Consider the following 21,881-nt stretch of genomic DNA (forward strand, 5'->3'; position numbering starts at 1 on the left):
AATCACCCAGACAGACCTGAGAACAGCCTGTGAAGTCTTATCTATCTATAGCTGAATGCCTCTGGCTACCTCTGATTCGCCGCTCATGTATTTGGGATTCAACAGTGTTCCTTTGAAAGGTTTCATGCTTTGAGATGGTGAGCTGGGATAAAGTAGAGCTCAGGCTCGCACGGACCACTGGAGGAAGAGGACGTTATTTACACTCATCGTGCATTGTGCTGTCGGAATAGCACGTCTCGATTAGAGGAAGCTGTATGTGGATTGGTTTGTTTGTCTGCTTGTTTGTCTGTCGGTCTGTCTGTCTGTCGGTCTGTCTGCCTTTCTCAGCCGTATTTTGTCTCTCTTTCTCTGTCTTTCAGTTTCTGACTTTCTGCCAGCCTACCTGTCTCTCTCTTTGTTACCCATCTGTCTGTCTCAATATCTAACCTGTCTGTCTCCCTGTCTCTGTGTAGAGGAGGACCAAGAGACCTCGGGGGATTTTGGCAGCGGGGGTGGCGTCCTTCTCCTTGACGACCAGGAGGAGGAGGAGCCACCTCGGAGTGGGAGGAGCCGGCAGAAGCAGAGGCGGGGCCGGATCCATCCCAGAGGGGCCATCGAGGATGACGAGGACGAGGAAGATGACAAATATGACGAGATTGGCTACGTCTGGTAGCTCTGCCCCCACCTGCTCTCCCATCAACCAACCAGGGACTCCCGTTAATTCTGCACAGACCTGAAGCCATTCCAGCGTCTCCTTCATCCCGCCCCCTACCCCTCAGCATCAGTCCATGTCCAACTGACTTTTCCTTCCTCTTGTTCATAACTTCATTGAAGCTTTCTCTTCGTTAATCCCGTCCTACTCAACCTTCACATAATGTGTCCACCTCCTACTCTCTTCAGATAATGGAGACCTATTAAATTCAAACAAAGACTATTTTATTGTGTTTCCCTCTGCTTAAACTGTCCCCAAACCCTTCAATTTTTGACTGACACCGATTGCTATAGCCTCGTTCTCTCTCTCTTGCTCTCTCATCTCCCCTTTCTCTCTCTTTATCTGCCTGTGTTTCTGAGCGTTTCGTGTCTGTCTTTGAGGCCATAGACACATTGGTGTAAATACATTCACAACAGGAAGGCGAGATTCTACAGTATGTTCCGTTCCCTGGCCCTTCTGTCAGAGGCTGTTCTCCTGTTTGTGTTCCACTCGCGTCCTCCCTCCTCATGTTCTAGAATACCATATTCTCGGGTTCCAGAATACTCTATATGCTCTTTGCTTGAGAATATTGTTCTGGCTGTTATTGAATGTTCCAGGGTGTCCTAGAATCAGCAAGAGTGATTGTGTTTTTTTTGCATGTTCCCCTACTACGCCCCTGCTGAAGACATGTTTGTGTAGCCAGATATGTAACCCAGAGTATACACATTTAGTTTGGTTTATTTGGTGACAATGCCCACATTCGCTGCTGCAGCGCTCTCTTCTGTTGCTGTCTCATTGCCGTGCAGACCTCCTCTAATGTAGCTTTTAGAAGTTTAAAACGACGTTGTGAGCCACTAACTGAATAGCAGCCTCTGTCTTCAGCTTGAAAGTTCAAAACATATATATTGTTTTTCCATTAATTTGATTTTTTTTTTTTTTTTTAAACAGTTTTGTACTTTGGTTCAGGTGAAGACGAGCGCTTTGTCTGTGGAATTTCAGATCAGAGAAATCCCACAAAGTACCCAGGCGCCATTACTCTGACCTTTTTCAAACCTCCACAAACCGGCCTGCAGCTTTTGAGACGGACACAAATATAATTTTCTTTCATTTTAACAGTTTGCTTAGATTTTTTTTCTTACTAAAAGCAGCAGGAGTTTAAAAATAATGTTTTACCATAATAGTTTTGTTTGTCGTGGAGTTTGATTTCTGTAGCCATTGGTTTGTATTGTTGACATAAGAAGTGAAATATTCTAGCTGTAGTATAGCTTCTATTCTAAATGAGTTCCTGCTTTATTTCAGAATATTTCGGGTTGCAGTCAAGTGAGGTCAGTTATCGTAATGTATCTACCCCACAAACCCAGATGAGATAGGCGTAACCCATAAGATGGGCTTATGAACAGTTATAAGCGTTACACTGGTACAGTATAAGCACACACACACAATGCTTAGTGACATTTCACTTTGATAATGACAGGCCTTGGATGGTTGGACGCATATATTCACAGGTCTGAGCCGGGCACTATATGCTTCATTGGGCTTGTGATGCAGCGTAATGATACATTGCTTTTGCGTGCTTCGGCCAGTGGGAAGCGATCTTGAACAGATTTTTTATTCACGTGTGAGAGTCTGTTGTGATTGACACTTTGGTCCATTTAGCACAAACAACAGCTCTACAGAATAGACGGCTGAGCTCTTCTACTTTTCAGCAACACGGATGTTTTCCAAGTGTAGTTCCAGGCAGGCACGCAGCTAATTAGAAAACAGCCTATCACGACCAAACCCTGCTTGCTCACTACAAATCTCACGCTCTCGCTCTCTTCCTCTGCTACCTCTCTCACAGCCTTTCACTCCCCCCTCCCTCTCTCTCTCTCTCTCTCTCTTGCACATCTTTACTTTCTGTCACTCGCTTATTTTCCCTCTTTCTCTCCCCTCTCTCTCGCTCCCTCTCCCCTCTCTCTCGCTATCTCTCTCTGTGCTCTGTTTTTCACGCTGGTGGAATGCATGAGTGAGTTTTACAGCCGTGGCGCTCCTCTCATTCATCTAATTTCCCTTATTTTGTTTTTTATAGTTCGGAGTCGACACCCGTAGAGTCGGCCTTTCATCTCATTCTTCTCCCAGAGGAGCCTGGGAAATCTGGGGACAGGAAGAGGAACTCAGGGGATGAAAGTGATGCTTTTGGGTTCGGGGCTTTTTTTCCCTCCTTCCCTCAAATCTCTCTCCCTTTCTCTAATCCCCATCCTCCATTTTTTGGTCTCTGTCCTTATTGCGCTCCCTTTTCTCCCTTCTTCAGTCCACTCCTTATCCCTTTCTCTCATGCCCACGCTCATATACAGTATATCTGTGTATTTACTAAAAACTGATGGGGGATTTCTCCCTCTGTCCATTAATCAATCGGTTGGTCCTTTCAGATCACAACATTAACTCATCTAGTCACAACTGATCACTGCATCACAGTGACCTCTGACCCTGATATTGATTGGTTGTTTGTTTGTCACGTCAATAGCATGCATGATGACCCTTTTGTGTTTTGTCCCTTTGCATCTTCAACTCTTATCTCTCTGTGTGTATATCAGCCAGAGAGACAATAAACCTCCCGCTAACACAATACACATGCACGCACACGCGAACGCACACACACACACACACACACACACACACACACACACACACACACACACATACAGACTGTAACATACTTGTAACGTGTGTGTATTAAGTCATCTCTTGCTGTAGCAGTGTAAGGCCTCTTCTTTTGATTCTGCAATCAACCTGCCCTTGACCTTTGCCCTCTCATGATGTCATAACTGACCCTTGCCCTGTCCTGATGTCACTGCTGTCCCTCGCTTGCCTGGCCTGCTTGTGTACATAGCTGAGTAACCCTCCCTCTGTTTGGCCCTAGTCACTCAAACGTCTACAGAAGCGGAATTACATGCAATCCCAAGGTCCTTTGCTGTTGCTGAAATGTCCTCAGATACACACACGCACATGCTCTCCCCTACGTATTTATTTGGACAGTGAAGCTAAAATGTTTAATTTGGCTCAATACTCCAGCTATTTGGATTTGACATCAAATGTTTTATATGTGGCGACAGTACAAAATGTCAGCTTTTATTTTAGGCTATTTTCATCCATATCTATTTTACTGTTCAGAAATGGAAGTATGCTATGTATATAGTCCCCCCCATTTGAAAATGTCATAAGTATTTGGACAAATTCACTTATAGTGTATGAGATTTAGTCAAAAGTTTTGTATTTGGTCCCATGTTCCTGGAACTCAAGCTTGTGACTCCCCAGGTTTGTTGGATGCATTTGCGGTTTTCTTTGGTTGTGTTTCGTGTTATGTTGTGCCCAATAGAAATGAATGGTAAATAATGTATTGTGTCATTTTGGAGTCACTTTTATTGTAAATAAGAAGAGAATATGTTTCTATACGCTTCTACATTAACGTGGAGGCTACCATGATTACGTATAATCATGAATTAATCATGAATAATGATGAGTGAGAAAGTTACATAGGTGTAAATATCATACCCCCCCTCCAAAAAAGTTAACGTCCCCTGTTATTAGTAATGGAGGATAGCATGTGTTGGGGGTATAATCTTTGTGCATCTCAAGCTTTCTCACTCATCATTATTCCCGTTGAATTTGTCCAAATACTTATGACACTTTCAAATGGGGGGACTTTAATACATAAAGTGTGTTCATTTTTAAACAGTAAAACTGATATGTATGAAAATACCGCCAAATAAAATGTCATCCTGTAATGTCGCTGCATATAACACATTTGATTTGAAATCCAAAATGATGGAATTGTCCAAATAAATACGTAGGGGAGTGTACACGCGCACACACACACACACACACACACACACACACACACACACACACGATACAGTTTTACGACGCTAGTTCAAACACACACATAAATGGCCATGTTTGCAAAAGTCTTCTTTGTTAATTCTATATATTTTTTACTTTGTAAAGAGAAAAAATGACTAATGTTAAAGGGTAATATATTGCCGTGTGAAGGCACTGTGGCTTTGTCCAGTTGCAGAATGAGGTGTGTAAATCGATTGTCCTTAATGTAGCTAGACTCCAGAAGCTCTTTCCATAGAAGCATAGTGCAGTGAGTTTTAGAGTGTCTTATTTTCCCCCTTCTGAAGTTATAATGGAATGTTGATGTTATGGGCTGAAAATACCTTTATTTTATTGTAACAGTTCCACAATGTTTGTCTGAATAAATTTAAGTCTGTCCTGTCCTGTACCTTCTCTTTGTGTGCGTCTTATTTAAATGGTGTAATTTTTGCTGGACGCACAAATATACAGTGCCTTCAGAAATTCACACCCCTTGACTTTTACCACATTTTGTTGTGTTACTGCCTGAATTTAAAATAGATTAAATTGAAATTTTGTGTCACTGGTCTACACACAATACCCCATAGTGTCAAAGTGGAATTATGTTTTTCGATATTTTTACTAACTAATTAAAAATGAAAGGAATTTGCTTAACAAGTCACATAATAATTGCATGGACTCATTCTGTGTGCAATAATAGTGTTAAACATGATTTTTGAATGACTACATTATCTCTGTACCCCCCACACATACAATTATCCGTAAGGTCCCTCAGTCGAGCAGTGAATTTCAAACACAGATTTAACCACAAAGACCAGAAAGGTTTTCCAATGCCTTGCAAAGAAGGACACCTATTGGTAGATGGATAAAAATAAAACAAGCAGAGACTGAATATCCCTTTGAGCATGGTGATTAATTACACTTTGGATGGTGTATTAATACACCGAGTCACACAAAGATACAGGCATCCTTCCTAACTCAGTTGCCGGAGAGGAAGGAAACCGCTCAGGGTTTTCAACATGAAGCCAATGGTGACTTTAAAACAGTTAAAGTTTAATGGATGTTATAAGAGAATACTGACAGATGGATCAACAACATTGTAGTTAATCTTCAATACTAATCTCAATGACAGAGTGAAAAGAAGGAAGCCGGTACAGAATATGCTTCCTGTTTGCATTTAAGGCACTAAAGTAAAACTGTAAAAAATGTGGCAAAGAAACTAGATGTATGTCCTGAATACAAAGCGCTATTTTGGAGCAAACGATAAAAGAAACAGAATAGAGCTAAGCACAGGCAAAATCCTAGAGGAAAACCTGGTCTGCTTTCCAATAGACGCTGGGAGAGAAATTCACCTTTCAGCAGGACAATAGCCTAAAACACAAGGCCAAATACACACTGGAGTTGCTTACGACATCGAATGTTTTCGAGTGACCTAGTTACAGTTTTGACTTGTATTGGCTTGACTTGGCATGACTTGAAAATTACTGTCTAGCAATGATCAACATCCAACTTGACAGAGCTTGAATAAAATAAAAAAATGTAATGTGCAAATATTGTACAATCCAGGTGTGCTAAATTCTTAGAGACTGACCCAGAAAGACTCACAGCTGTAATCTCTGCCAAAGGTTTCTGTGTTTCATTTTCAATAAATGTGGCAAACATTTCTAAAAACATATTTGACTTTGTCATTATGGCGTATTGTGTGTAGATGGTTGGGTAAGAAATCAATTTTGAATTCAGGCTGTAACACGACAACATTTGGAATAAGTCAAGGGGTGTAAATACTTTCTGAAGGCGCTGTAAACACACACACATACACACAGACATTCCTGCAGACATACCCAATCACAGCTGCATCGTCAAAATGAGTGTGCGTGTAGGCATACACATGACACGTACTCACTCACTCAGTCCCTCACTCACACACTCACACATACATGAGCCTCACATTTATGCCTATAACAAGTCGTATAGAGGTTTGTGAGTTGTGTTATTGCATTCTACATAGCTTATCCTTCCTCCAAAGGCAAATGGACTATATTGATGTGTCCCAGTGCCATCAGTCAAAGTTAACTCCCCTCATCAGACATGCCTTTGTCTTCATCTAACACGCTATATTAAACCTATTGATTTGATAATGTTCTTTTTGTACTCAATGTGATTCATGCAGCTGGAGGGAAATCAATTTCTCAGTCTCTTTCCCCTCTCCATCTTGCTCCATCTCTTCTGTCCTCTACTTCCTATCATTCTATCTCTCTGAGTCTGTTATGATTGTGGCTTTGTCATAGTGATTTCAGACTTGGTTAGGGCTGTGATCTGTGGCTGATGGTGTGGATTGATATAGCTATGGATAGACACTACACATTAGGCACAGATCTAGGGTCAGTCTACCCTTCTCAAATCCATTTGGGAAAATGCACAATACTGACCTTAGATCAATGTCTGAACCTAAAGTCATCTGGGCCTGGTCTCTTGTTTAGTGAACGTCATAGACGCGGAAACTTTCAAAATATGAGCCGCACCAAGACTAAACCGTCTTATCCCGAACTGTAATATTGATGCACACACAACCAATTCTCCCAGGAAATTGGTTCTCAGAGAACTGATATACCATGGGCTGGGTGGATGCAGATGGTTTGAAATGGCTGAACGCTATTTGTTTCCTACTATTTCCCCTTGCAGACTCAAGCCAAACAAAGACACTCCAGAAGCTCCAGGGATGCTTTCAGGATGAAAGGAACATATGGTAATGTGTCTGCTTCCCCTGAGGGACTAGGCAGCAGGCGTTATCAACGAGAGGTGTTGAGATAGCATCAACCACTAGGCTAGAATTGACAGGGCATGTTGACAGTTGTTAAACCAGCCCCTCATACAATTGTCATATTCATTAGCTGAGGGGCTTGATTGTTCCTCCTAAATAAGACGTATTATTCATTGCTCTCTCTCTCTCTCTCTCTCTCTCTCTCTCTTTACTCTAATGTTAATACTCAGAAATAACTCATCTGCTGTTGCAGTACAGGACGTTGTATTAGGGACGTGCTTGGTTGGTGAAAGGTGAAGGTTAACATAGCATAAATGGCCCATTCTATATATTTAACTTCAACCTGCAACGTTAAGCAGTTTGGGCCTCTATATCCCCACTAAGCACACCAAACGGTTTCTGTACAAGAGGGTGGACAGTAACTCTCTAGAGATCCCTCATAGGTGAAAGGTGATTGGCTTTCGCCCCATGTCACTCAGCGGTGGAGGCGGGCATTGTTGCCCTGGCTCCCAATTCCCTTTAGGAGTGACCCCTATGAAATCCATCATTAAGATAGACTGCATGTCCCATCTTCTTTAAATAGAGGTTATTGGGTTAATCCAGCGTGTTAATAAACTCTTAATAGCTCTACAGAGTGTGGACACGGAGAGGAGCAGGTACCTCCTCTCATCTCGCCACCTCTCATTGATATTTATGACGCTCCCGCTCTCCATTCCTGATTAATCCACTTGATATTTGGGTGCAGATCCGTAAATCTCCTGTCTGCCTCTGAGGAGGACGGAGAGAGGAGAAAGAGGGAGTGGCAGAGTGTGACAAGACTGTAGACTCAGAGATTAGATGGAAAACACACAGCAAAGCCCCGGCTATGGGCGCCCCAAATCTTAGCATTTCCTAGCAGAAGCAGCCGCAGCAGAACACAAAAGATACTAGCCAGACACTGCCAGATATGCTCACAAACACACACACACACGGCAGCTTAATAAGAAGATGTGTATTTAGCGGGGACGCTAGTTATTGAAGTGCTGACGATTATGATCCCTTTCTCTGAATGTGGTGGTGAGAGACAGTGAGTCACAGATTAGCATGGGGAAAATAAAACTTCTGCTTAATTCCCTCGGAGGGGTTCAAAGGTTTTCCCTGGCTCTCTGAAAGCTGCGTCTTTACCCTCCAAATGGGACATGAAGTTGTCAGAGGGAGAAAAAACATTGCCAAGCATTAATGGGGCCCTTTTCTATAATGCCAGAGATTACGAGTCAAATAAATATCAAAGTCATTCAAGATGTATTTGCACAGCTCCGTTTACGCAGTCTTTGATCTTAAGAAAACTAGCTCTAACAGTCCCACATCAGAATGAGACGTTCGTCTATGTTTCTGAAACATCAAATTTCGAAGTGTTTATGGTTTCGTTTAGGCATTAACTCCGAAATCTTAAGGTTAGGCATTAACTCCGAATGGTTAAGGTAAGGGTTAAAGTTTGGAAAACCTACCTGAAGGTGACAGCGCTCACTGTTGCCCCTAGTGGCCGGTTTCCACGTCATCACCCGATGTCCTCAGATATGGATGGACGTCGAATACTGACTTGTATCACGGGTGACCTGGTTGCTCAAGAAAGAGGCGGGTCCAGGCTTAATAAACCATGGTGACGGCAATTAGACTGAAGAACTAGCTATGGTTTCATAATTTGCCACATTGAGGCATCAGGGGTGTGTGATCTCCACCATTCAATGGGAAACTCTGAGTCAGAGCTTTCAATATGGTTCCCCCTAAGCAATGATCCAAGGTCCGTTTTTGTGTTTGTCCTGCTAATGGATAAGGCCAGGGCCTTTTCACTGGTAGAGCCATCTCTGTCTGCTCCAATGACTGTACTGTGTATGTCTGCTCTCACAGTCTTCTGGGAATCGGGACTAAACTGAATCTGACATTAGTGACAGAGCAGGTGTGGCGTGTGGCACACCCAAAGCAGCAGCCCTTCCCTTCTGTTCGGGTTGTGTCAAGCACAGTGACGCCCTTGAACACCGCAACATCACTCTTTCCTTCTATCCTCTCCCTCCTCCATCCCTCCATCACTCAGCCCCCCTCTAGCAGATTGCCACAGATGGAAAGTGGAGCAGAGCGGACCTGATGGCATCTGTGTGGGGTTGCTCTTGCCATAACCCTTCCACACACACACACACACACACACACACACACACACACACACACACACACACACACACACACACACACACACACACACACACACACACACACACACACACACTCTCTCTCTCTCTCTCTCTCTTTTCCTTCTCTGCCTCCTCAATGACCAGGCACAACTATACACACAGACGCCATGCAGGCATGGTCAGCCAACCTCTACCTGAAGCTATGGAGTCACCAGAAATTATTGGAGGTGATATCGTAGGTTACAGTTTCTTCTGAACTTTTAATATCTACTGTACACACAGACAGAACAACATATAGGCTACGGCAGCAATAAATCAGGTCTTGTGAGTTTCCTTCTCTTACCTGTCGGATGTTGCAGAATGATATTACTCTGCGATCACTCTGACCCTGGATGATAGAGAATCTGTTGCGTTTGGAAAAATGTAACTTTTCTGACAAGAACACTGAACACAAGGCCGGATGCCTTTCCAGATTACAGCTCTGATTGCAGACAGATAGTGATGAATTGGTGTTTATATTTTACCGAAGCCATTCTGGAGGCAGACTGCCTAGCAAACTGCTGTGTCATTTAATCTCTGTAATATGGGTATCAGGGCAGAGGGGAAATTGGAATGGAATCTGAGAGTATGTGGAGCATAGAGATCCTATTAAATTACTAGAAGGGCTATGTCATCAACCCTCAAAGTTCCAGAATGGGGTAAAAATGGCAGCCATTGTGCTCAGGGAGAAATCCAAAACCAGTCTAATTGGAATGAATGGCAGAAGAGGCATAGGTGATGCATTTCCTGATTTTACTTGAGGAAGAAAATGAAAGTAAGTCATGCGATATATCACAAATTGTGTAATAGAAATATTGTCAACCTAAAATATTGTGATATATCGTTATAGATACAGTTTATTAAGGTTTCATACCAATTGTCTCCATAAAATATATGTAAACAGACCATAAATGTCTCAATTCTTCTTTTCTTGGAAAGCTGTGTGTTATTACATGATACAATATCAGTACTTGTTGCATTTACAACTTGTCTAAGTCCTATCATCAACTGATTTCAACCATAGATGTGGTAAAGAGGTCAATGGAACTTGACCAAAACAATGGAAATATGCCATGGAAACGCGTGGGGGAAAGATGCTGTTGTGGCAAGATCCTGAATTTCCTCATTGACCAACCAGCAAAACGTGCTTACGTTTAGGCTATTGTTTTTTGTGCATTTCACACTATGTTGAAGTAAAAATTGATGTACAATGCCTGTATGGATGTCAACCCCAATACATGTTCATGTCATCAACTGCATTACAGTTAAAAACGACTTTGACTACCAACCATGGCCGGCCTACCACATTTGAGGCCCCCAGGGCACCTACCTCCAGAAAACAGCTAACTTCCTGCAATTTAACACATTTTACGATGGGTCAGAGAGTAAAATGTGCAGTTTTATAATGCTGTTCTACACATTTTGACATGAGGCTGAGAGATAATTGTGCAGCTTTAAAGCAAATTTCCTGCAATTCGAAACATTTTGTCATTTTGCACATCAACTTGGTACTGGTACCCTGTGTATACAGCCAAGTTATCAATACTCATTGTGTAGTTATCCTTGTGTTATTATTTATCTATTATTTCTCTCTGCATTGTTGGGAAAGGCCTGTAAGTAAGCATTTCACTGTTATTTGTTAATATGTTGCTGTTTCTTTGGTTGGGGGCCCCCTGGAGGTTGGGGTCCACATGTAAGGTTCAGTAGCTGTGTGTAATCCGTCCCTGCTACCATCACCACTTTCTCTTTGTTAGCTATGTTACCAACTTATATGGGACTTAGCATTTAGCAGTCACTTTTTCTAAACCTTAAAAGGGACAACTTCTAAATGTTATGCAGTGAAAACAGCCAAATAAATCCACGCCTGACTTTAGTAACCACATTGTGGGCCTGTTACAAAACATCAATCATGACGGATTTATGGAATATCCACTTTGTTCGATCAAATTTGTTGAATGTGCGCAAACCTGGTGTCCTTCTTCTATCCCCCACCTGTCTTTGTTGTATTGACTTCTTTACCTCATTTATTGTATGACTGTGGATTGACTGCATTGTTTGAATTGAATGTTGACATATTGGCAGTTAATTTGAAAAATGTATGGCATCATTTCAACTAAAGCTGTCTTGCTAGCTAGTTAACAAACATACATTGTTTTACACCATATCTTATCACAGCACTGGCAAACCATCGTTGACCAACTCCCTGACAAAATGGCTGACCTTTGACCCCGTCATAAGAAGATTCATGTCCATTCTAATATTTGAATTCCTAATTCTATGATGTGGAGGGGGCAGAGGGTTTGTGTGTGTGTGTGTGCGTGCGTGCGTGCTTGCACGAGTGTGTTGTATGTGTGCACGTCATTTTAATTCAACTGAATAGCAGAGCTTAAATTCTGTGATTGAGTGTACAAAACATTAGGAACACCTGTTCTTTCCGTGAGATAGACTGACCAGGTGAATACAGGCGAAAGCTATGATCCTTTATTGATGTCACTTGCTAAATCCACTTAAATAAGTGTAGATGAAGGGGAGGAGACAGGTTAAAGAAAGATTTTTTAAGCCTAAGACATTTGTGTATGTGTGTCATTCAGAGGGTGAATGGGCAAAACAAAAGTTTTAAGTGCCTTTGAACAGAATATGGTAGTAGGTGCCAGTTGCACCGGTTGTGTCAAGAACTGCAACGCTGCTGGGTTTTTCACGCTCAATAGTTTCCCATGTGTATCAAGAATAGTCCACCACCCAAAGGACATCAAACCAACTTGACACAACTGTTGGAAACATTGGAGTCAACGAAAACATGGGCCAGCATCCCTTTGAAATGTTTCGTCATATTATAGAGTCCATGACCCGATGAATTGAGTCTGTTCTGAGGGCAAAAGGGGGGGGGGGGGTAGAAATATAATTTATGCCAGTACCACTGTGCATATATATGTAACTGGTATAGTAATATTGGTCCTTCTGTAGTGAATCAATGCTGTCATCTAGTGGTAAAAAATGGGCTTGACTTTGGAATAAATACTGTAGATTTTGTAGAACTTTCAACTCCACATTGCTTATAGATTACTTAATTTTTTTATGCAATTGACCCTTTGGGCATACTCAATATTCTGAAGAGGAAATTAGAGGCTCCATAATTGACTAACTCTATCATTCCACCAAACAAACTTTGGTAATGTGATATTGTGACTGGTATTTTAATTTCATGACATTGCTTAGCTAACACGGGGGCCCCACAGGGGTGTGTGCTTAGTCCCTTCCTCTGCTCCCTGTTCTCCCAAGACTGCGTGGCCACGCACCAACACCATCATCAAGTTTGTTGAGGACACAACGGTGGTATGCTTTTTCACAGGTGACGATGATACAGTCTACAGGGAGGAGGTCAATGACAACAACCTCTCCCTCAACGTCAGTAAGACCAAGGAGCTGATCATGGACTACAGGAGATGGGGGGGTGAGGGGGGCTTCAAGGCTTTAAGTTCCTTGGTGTCCAAATCACTAAGGACTTAAAATGGTCCACACACACGAGTACAGTTCTGAAGACTTGCATCAAGTCTGACACCAACAGGCTACTGAACAGCTTCTATCCCCAACCATAAGACTGCTCAATAGCTAACAAAATGGTTACACAGACTGAGTTGACCGTTGTAATTTATTTTGTTTCCATGCACCCTCACAGGACTCCACACACTCATGCACACTGACACTCCAACACACACACACACACACACACACACACACACACACACACACACACACACACACACACACACACACACACACACACACACACACACACACTCTCACTCACTTAATTTGCTCACACACACAGAACATGCACACACATTTATACTGACTCTACACACACACACACATACATACATAGAATCCACATATACGCTGCTGCTACTCGGTGTATCATATATCCTGATGCCTAGTCACCCTGTACATACACTACATGACCAAAAGTATGTGGACACCTGCTCATCAGACATCTCATTCCAAAATCAAGAGCATCAATATGGAGTTGTTCCCCCCTTTGCTGCTATAACATCCTCCACTCTTCTTTGAATGCTTTCGACAAGATGTTGGAACATTGCTGCGGGGACTTGCTTCCATTCAGCCACAAGAGCATTCGGGCACTGATGTTGGGTGATTAGGCCTGGCTCGCCGTCGGTGTTCCAATTCATCCCAAAGGTGTTTGATGGGGTTGAGGTCAGGGCACTGTGCAGGCCAGTCAAGTTCTTCCACACCGATCTCGACAAACCATTTCTGTATGGACCTCGCTTTGTGCACGGGGGCATTGTCATGCTGAAACAGAAAAGGGCCTTCCCCAAACTGTTGCCACAAAGTTGGACAGAATGGTCTAGTATGTCATTGCATGCTGTATCGTTAAGATTTCCCTTCACTGGAACTAAGGGGACTAGCCGAACCATGAGAAACAGCCCTAGACCATTTTCCTCCTCCACCAAACTTGACAGTTGCTTGATTTTATACACCTGACAGCAACGGTGTGGCTGAAATAGCTGAATCCACTAATTTGAAGGGGTGTCCACATACTTTTGTATATATAGTGTATCTACCGCTATCACTCCAGTATCCCTGCACATTGTAAATATGGTATTGGAACTGACTCTGTATATAGCTTACTTACTTATCATGTTCTTCTTATTTCTTATTTTTATTTATTGTGTGATTTTGTTCTAAGTTATGCTATTTTTAGTACTACAATGATATTGACTACTGCATGGTTGGGTTTAGAGCTAGCAAGAAAGGCATTTCACGTGACATTAACACGTTAAACTACGTTTCCCCCCCATCATAGTCACTAAAGAAGTTCAGGAGAACTTTAAATTGAGATGAATAACAAATTATAATTTTGACTACAAATCCCATATGAACCATTTTGCGATATCACCGCCCATTTTCGTATGATATTGAATCACTCCAATCACCGTATAGATATCCATGATCAACATGGAGTTTTGACCAACCAGAAATTTACCTCAGAGTTTCTACGTTTCCAGGAAGTCCCACGTGTGAGCCCCGATCTCACCACGCGAAGCCTATGGAGTGTGGTAGAGAGGAACCGGCAGGAGAGGCAAGTGGACAACGTCATTTCACCGACGACCGAACTAGAGCGGCAGCTGTAGCGCAGAGACCGGAGTGGCTTTGCCCGAGGCAGGTACGGTATCTTCGTTTTTGTAAATTAAAGGGTTTGGAACCGGTTGACATTTGAATGGTTTAACGTTTTCTTGAGGAAGAGAGTTGAAACTAGGTCGGGTTGCGACGTTAGACAATGAATAGGGTGGACACTAGGGCCTGGGAAGAGTGCGAAGGCCTAGTTTTTCCGCGCACTTTACTGACACAGCTGCGGGGTAGAGTCTTTCCTCCCGGTCGGTCCACCACACTGGTCAGGTCCCTCTCGGACACCCGCTTCTAGCTCAGAGAGGTAGACACACAACTGTCACCCTGACAACCTAAAATCCGGTCACTGAACCTTGTGAAGTTAGCTAAATCTATCCTTTGTGTTCGCGGCTGATGCAACGTTAAGGCAGCTAGTTGATGTTCTTCTCTTTCAGGTGCTGAAGCGATTACAGCGGGAAAGATGGCGGACGACCCTAACGCAGCGGACAGGAACGTGGAGATATGGAAAATCAAGAAGTTGATTAAAAGTTTGGAAGCTGCCCGAGGGTAAGTGGTTGAAACGGGCACACGATACAGGACGTCTCGCTGGGTGTCGGAGGGGTGGTGGGAGACGGAGATATGCAGACCTGAATGGACAGCTGGATAGGCGAGGACGAATTTTGGGAGTGGTACTAGCTAGCCAGTTAACGTACTATTAACACAGTCAACATTGGAAATGACGTTAGTTCCTACCAATATTCGATTTTTGTCGTATAATTAGTATGATGCCATTCGTGTTATTTGTAGCTAGCTCGGTTACTTGTTGTGTGTGTTTATGTCCGGGTTAGTTAGCTACACGTTAGCTGAAAATGCCGGCTTCTGTGGATGGGGTCTTTAGAACAGCGGGGACGTTTGCATATCACACTGACGACTAGGTACTTTGACTAAGACAATACAGTATACACTAGCGTTGTTTTCAATTGTATTGGGTTGCACAAAAACAGTCATTGGGAAGCCAGAAGTTAAATTCAATTTCAACTTGGCTGCTAGTACTGTGGCAGTGGGCAGGACGGTTGGTCATGATGATGGGGGTTTGAGAGAAAATATCTACAGGATCGTATTAATATTTAACAGACTTGCCAAACGCGGGTCGGTTGTAGACCCACTTCCTCTCTATACATCACGTCAAAAATAAAAGTCCCCAGCAAGTTGTCTTTTTTGGCCACATGTGGTGCCACTGGCACAGTAAGTTGAAACACAATTGTATTTAACTTAACGTTAGCTTCCCATGGAATGCCTTTGTGCAACCCAGTACAGTTGCGCCTAACTGACCAGTATGTTCCCATATGCTGCGATAGATAAAGCAGTTGTTAGCTATGTTGGCTTGCTTTCAAGATACAGCATTGGGCATGTCTTGTATTTGGGAGTGGAGGGCTTAAAGCTACAGTGTGTTTGAGAAGCACGCAGCAGGCACACGACTGCCATTTCCTATTCCTTTGTTGACAATGTGTGTAGTTAGCTAGCGGTCATCTATATTCATTTAGATAAGTAGTTGACAAAGCTAGCTACGTAGCTTACTCGGCAGTGTGACTAGGCAAATGGGACCGCTTTGGCCCCGACATGTTGTTATTGTCCACTGGCACAGAATCCTCTGCTACATACACATACGGTTGACAATTTGGCCTATATTCACTAACCAGCGTCAACGTGTATGGCTCGCTGGTTTGCCTTTAGCTGGTAGTGAATGTGGCACGGTGGGGGTTTAGCGCAGTTGTTGGTGTCAAGGACAGAACTCGTTGTTCTGTATGGGAACTGTGTGCCCCTCCCATTTCAGACAGTAACGTTTGGTGTCAGACCTGTTTTAATGTTGAGGTGTGTTACACAAGGATAGATATGGGTCAGGTAATATTAGAGAATGATTGGGGGGGGGTTGATGGGTGGCAGATTTGTTTTGATTATGAGAGCATATTCATTCCTTTCTTTCGGAGATTGATATGACTAAGACAGTTACATAAACACACACTTTCAAGGTTGTGTAAATACACTATCTGTCCCTCTCTCCTCAGTAATGGAACCAGTATGATCTCGCTGATCATTCCGCCTAAGGACCAGATCTCCAGAGTGGCCAAGATGTTAGCTGATGAGTTTGGGACGGCCTCCAACATCAAGAGCAGAGTCAACAGGCTTTCTGTGCTCGGGGCCATTACCTCTGTACAGCAGAGACTAAAGCTATACAATAAGGGTGAGTGATTTGTGTTCAAATGGAACTAAGTGTGTCGTCATGTATCTGTGCTAGGAGCCTTGACCTCCTCATAGTGGACTCCAAAGCTACAGCAAGGATGTCTGTCTCTCTTTCTTGTTAGTTGTGTATATTTCATAAGGGTCACTGGGTCTTGCCTGTGTTGACTGTTAAGTCCTGTCTCTCTCCTGCAGTGCCCCCTAATGGCCTGGTGGTGTACTGTGGGACCATTGTGACAGATGAGGGCAAAGAGAAGAAAGTCAACATAGACTTTGAGCCTTTTAAACCCATCAACACCTCTCTGTACCTCTGTGACAACAAGTTCCACACTGAGGTAGGAGCTCTACATATGAACAGACTCCTTGACTTTTTCCACATTTTGTTACGTAACAGCCTTATTCTAAAATGGATTACATTGTTTTTTCCCCCTCAATCTACACGCAATACCCCATAATGACAAAGCAAAAATACGTTTTTAGAGTTTTTGCTTATTTATAAAATAAAAAAACATCTAATTTACATAAGTATTCAGACCCTTTACTCAGTACTTCGTTGAAGCACCTTTGGCAGCGATTACAGCCTTGAGTCTTCTTGGGTATGACGCTACAAGCTTGACACACCTGTATTTCTCCAGAGATGTTTGGTCGGGTTCAAGTCTGGGCTCTGGCTGGGCCACTCAAGGGCATTCAGGGATTGTCGAAGCCACTCCTGAGTTGTCTTGGCTGTGTGCTTAGGGTTATTGTCCTGTTGGAAGGTGACGCTCGCCCCAGTCTGAGGACCTGAGTGCTCTGGAGCAGGTTTTCATCAAGGATCTCTCTGTACTTCGCTCCGTTCATCTTTCCCTCGATCCTGCTTGTCTCCCTGTCGCTGAAAATCACCCCCACAGCATGATGCTGCCACCACCATGCTTCACTGTAGGGATGGTGCCAGGTTTCCTCCAGACGTGATGCTTGGCATTCAGGCCAAAGAGTTCAAACTTGGTTTCATCAGACCAGAGGATCTTTTTTTCTCATGGTCTGAGAGTCTTTAGGTACCTTTTGTCAAACTCCAAGCGGGCTGTCATGTGCCTTTTACTGAAGTGTGGCTTCCGTTTGGCCACTCTACCATAAAGGCCTGATTGGTGGAGCACTGCAGAGATGGTTGTCTTTCTGGAAGGTTCTCCCATCTCCACAGAGGAACTCTAGAGCTCTGTCAGAGTGACCATCGGGTTCTTGGTCACCTCCCTGACCAAGGCCCTTCTCCCCCAATAGCTCAGTTTGGCCGGGGGGCCAGCTCTAAGAAGTCTTGGCGGTTCCAAACTTCTTCCATTTAAGAATGATGGAGGCCACTGTGTTCTTGGGGACCTTAAATGCTGCATAAATGTTTTCATACCCTTCCCCAGAGCTGTGCCTCGACACAATCCTGTCTCGGAGCTCTACGGACAATTCCTTCGACCTCATGGCTTGATTTTTGCTCCAACATGCACTGTGGGACCTTATGTCAGGGGTGGGAACTCCAGTCCTCAGGGGCCTGATTGGCGCCACACTTTTTCTCCATCCCTAGAAAACAGCTGATCAAATTGCATTCTAAACTGACGATCATGATTAGGTGATTATTGGAGTCAGGTGTGTTAGCTGGGGCAAAACTGTGACACCAATCAGGCCCTCGGACTGGAATTGCCCACCCCCTGCCTTTCATAGACAGCTGTGTGCCTGTCCGATCAATTGAATTTACCACAGGTTGACTCCAATCAAGTTGTAGAAACATCTCAAGGATGATCAATGGAAACAGGATGCACCAGAGCTCAAGTTCGAGTCTCATAGCAAAGGGTCTGAATAGTTATGTAAATAAGGTATTTCTGTTTTTTATTTTTGATAAATGTGCAAAACTGCCAAACCTGTTTGTGCTTTGTAATTATGAGGTATTGTGTGGATTTTTTATTAATCCATTTTAGAATAAGGCTGTAACGTAACAAAATGTAGAAAAAGTCAAGGGGTCTGAATACTTTCAGAAGGCACTGTATGTCTCCTCTTTGTGGGTGTTTTAATGGCAATGAAATTGCCCTCTGTCTTTCTTTTTCCCACTCTCCCTTTCACCAGGCGCTGACGGCCCTGCTGTCCGATGACAGTAAGTTTGGTTTCATAGTGATCGATGGTAGCGGGGCTCTCTTCGGGACACTCCAGGGGAACACCAGAGAGGTCCTGCACAAGTTCACCGTGGACCTGCCCAAAAAACACGGTACGCTCCGCTCATTACACAGACGGACATAAGAACAAGAACATTTGAGATTTTAAATAAAAACAATTGATAAAAAAAATAAATGTATGTTATCCCCATCACTACTTTTATATCCATCTAACGTTCTCTCACTCTGTCAGGCAGAGGAGGTCAGTCTGCTCTGCGGTTTGCCCGTCTGAGGATGGAGAAGAGACACAACTATGTGAGGAAGGTGGCTGAGACAGCTGTCCAGCTCTATGTGTCCAACGACAAGGTCAACGTGGCCGGAATGGTCCTAGCAGGGTCTGCCGACTTCAAGACTGAGCTCAGCCAGTCCGACATGTTTGACCCTGTAAGTGTGTGTTTGAGATTATCCATGGTTTATGCTGCACCAATCCTTACTGTGATCAGTCAATCCTCTGTCAGACTGATGCTTCTGGTGCAATTCCTCTCATGGATTTGCTCATTCTAACCCCTGGTTTGTGTGTGTGCGCGCAGAGGTTACAGGCGAAGATTCTGAAGTTGGTGGACATCTCGTACGGAGGAGAGAACGGCTTCAACCAGGCCATCGAGCTGTCGGCAGAGGTCCTTTCCAACGTCAAGTTCATCCAGGAAAAGAAGCTCATAGGTGTGTGTTTGTGGCACATGTTGAGGTTAGATTTTGGGTTATCCCAGCGAATGTTTGCCTGTGCCTGCGTTTGTCCGGTGTGTTTGTTCGGGTTAGTGAAGATTGTGAATGATGATGATGATGAGTGACAATGATGATTGCTACCCCATTTCCATCCCCCAGTCACTCATTCTTTTTTTATTTGACCCTTTATCCCCCCCCTTCATTTTCTCTCTGGCTGCAGGGCGGTACTTTGATGAGATCAGTCAGGACACGGGGAAGTACTGTTTTGGGGTGGAGGACACACTCAAAGCCCTGGAGATGGGAGCTGTGGAGATCCTCATCGTCTATGAGAACCTGGACACCATGCGTTACATCCTTCGCCTGCACGGGGCCGAGAGCATTGGAACAGAGAACGGTACACACACAGACACGCTCCCCATGTGCAGTATGTCGTCTTGCTCCGTGAAGTAGAACAACTGAGCAGAGAATGCTACAGACACACTCCCTTTTCACACACACATGTGTTTTCTCATTCCCTGTCTCCATTGGCGGTTTGTGTTTCAGATGAGAAGACTCTGTACTTAACACCAGAGCAGGAGAAAGACAAGTCCCACTTCACAGATAAGGAGGTAAAGCCCTGTTCTCTATCCCTTGGTGTCATACACACAGTTGCCTTGACAACACGTTCTGTTCCTGAACTCATTCGGGTGGTTGTTTGTTGCTTACTTGTAAACCTTTCTTTGCGCTCTCTGTGTCCATTTGGTGTGTGCGCATGTTCACAGACTGGGCAGGACCACGAGCTGATTGAGAGCATGCCTCTGCTGGAGTGGTTCGCCAACAACTACAAGAAGTTTGGAGCCACGCTGGAGATTGTCACAGACAAGAGTCAAGAAGGCTCCCAGTTTGTCAAGGGCTTCGGAGGCATCGGGGGTGAGTCCGCACCAGCCGCTTGTTATTATAGGGTTATAACATACACTACCGTTCAACAGTTTGGGGGTCACTTAGAAATGTCCTTGCTTTGAAAGAAAAGCATGTTTTTTTTCTGTCCATTTAAAATAACATCAAATTGATCAGAAATACTGTGTAGACATTGCTAATGTTGTAAATGTCTATTGTAGCCTAACATTAGTAATGACCCTTCAGTCCAGCAGAGGTTTTCACCTGGATAATTGACTCTTTCTTTCTTTCTCAGGATGCTTGCGGTACAGGGTGGATTTCCAGGCCATAGATTACCAGGCAGAGGACGATGAGTTTTTCGATTTAGATGACTACTAGGTAGTAGGGGACTGAATTGGGGAGAAAGAGGGGAAAAAACCTGCAAGAATGAATGAAGAAATAAGGAAAGAAAAATGACTTATCTTTTGCAGAAAGTGAGAGGGGGAGCTGTACATTCAATTTTAAATGCGTATACACACACTTCCACTAATGTTCACACAGGCTGAAGAGTGAAATTTGATTTCAATCCATAGAGGGACACAACCCTTCCTGAATGAATCCCTGCCTTAGAGTGCTGGTTCCTTCCCCTGGTTGGATTGAAGTTGACTGAAATATTTTGTTTGTAGATTTTTCTCCCCTCCATTTTGAATGAACACAACAGCAAGTTCCCAGCAATCCTCACTCGCTGCCGCCCACCGTCCCCCGGTCCGATTAAGACGGTCTGATGAAGACTGGACTCACTCCTCACATATCGAAAAAAATAGATTATTTCTTCTCCTCATCCTGTCCTTCTCCTCCCTCCTTCCCCCCCTTCAATGCGTAAAAAAAAATGCATTTCATTTTTTTATTGGTTCCTGCTGTTGTAACTTTGAGAGCGGGGAGTTTTTTTTTTTTTTTTTTTTACCTGGGTTTCTGTAGCGAAAGGGGGTGGAGTATTAAATTTGAACTGCTCAAAACTATTGCTACCTCCTCATCCGCTGTCGTCTACAATCCTGTGGAGTGGCTGGCCGTCCCAGAGCGGCTGGCTCTTCCTGCTCCCCCACCAATGAAAGGTTTCTTTGGCCAATAAGCACTGATGAGGGTGACTGCAGAATGTCTGAATTGTTTTGCTGTAATGATCATCATGGTGCATGCATTTTATTTGGTGTGGAAAGTAAGGATACTAAATTCTAATCAATGAGGACCTTAGAGGTAGATTCACTGGTCAGGTTTTTAAAGTCTCAAATCAATTGCTGTCAAAAAGGTAAGTAGAATGTGTAATTCAGGTGAAACACATTCTACACTGT

At 43.6% G+C, this 21,881-nt stretch overlaps 2 protein-coding genes across 3 annotated transcripts in view; both read left to right on the plus strand.

The window, feature by feature from the left end:
• Positions 1–4,934, plus strand: part of LOC115173515 (testican-1) — a 243,506-nt gene extending 238,572 nt beyond the window's left edge. Inside the window, exon 13 of the mRNA XM_029731676.1 lies at positions 453–4,934. Within this exon, the coding sequence (XP_029587536.1) occupies positions 453–652 (200 nt within the window). The 3' untranslated portion in view covers positions 653–4,934. The remainder of the gene's footprint in view (positions 1–452) is intronic.
• Positions 4,935–14,552: 9,618 nt separating this feature from the next.
• Positions 14,553–21,783, plus strand: LOC115173531 (eukaryotic peptide chain release factor subunit 1). Of its 2 annotated transcripts, none has more exons than XM_029731720.1 (11): positions 14,553–14,672; positions 15,070–15,181; positions 16,681–16,856; positions 17,048–17,187; positions 18,932–19,070; positions 19,211–19,401; positions 19,548–19,677; positions 19,901–20,074; positions 20,224–20,288; positions 20,442–20,589; positions 20,852–21,783. In XM_029731720.1, the coding sequence occupies exons 2-11, from the start codon at positions 15,096–15,098 to the stop codon at positions 20,932–20,934; spliced, it is 1,332 nt and encodes a 443-aa protein (XP_029587580.1). In that variant the 5' UTR covers positions 14,553–14,672; positions 15,070–15,095; the 3' UTR covers positions 20,935–21,783. The 2 variants fall into 2 exon arrangements, with proteins under 2 accessions (XP_029587580.1, XP_029587572.1); XM_029731712.1 differs by lacking the exon at positions 14,553–14,672 and adding an exon at positions 14,814–14,939.
• The last annotated feature ends 98 nt before the right edge of the window (positions 21,784–21,881 follow it).

The sequence above is a fragment of the Salmo trutta genome, chromosome 3 (genome assembly GCF_901001165.1).
Source record: "Salmo trutta chromosome 3, fSalTru1.1, whole genome shotgun sequence".
In the NCBI taxonomy this organism is placed as follows: domain Eukaryota; kingdom Metazoa; phylum Chordata; class Actinopteri; order Salmoniformes; family Salmonidae; genus Salmo; species Salmo trutta.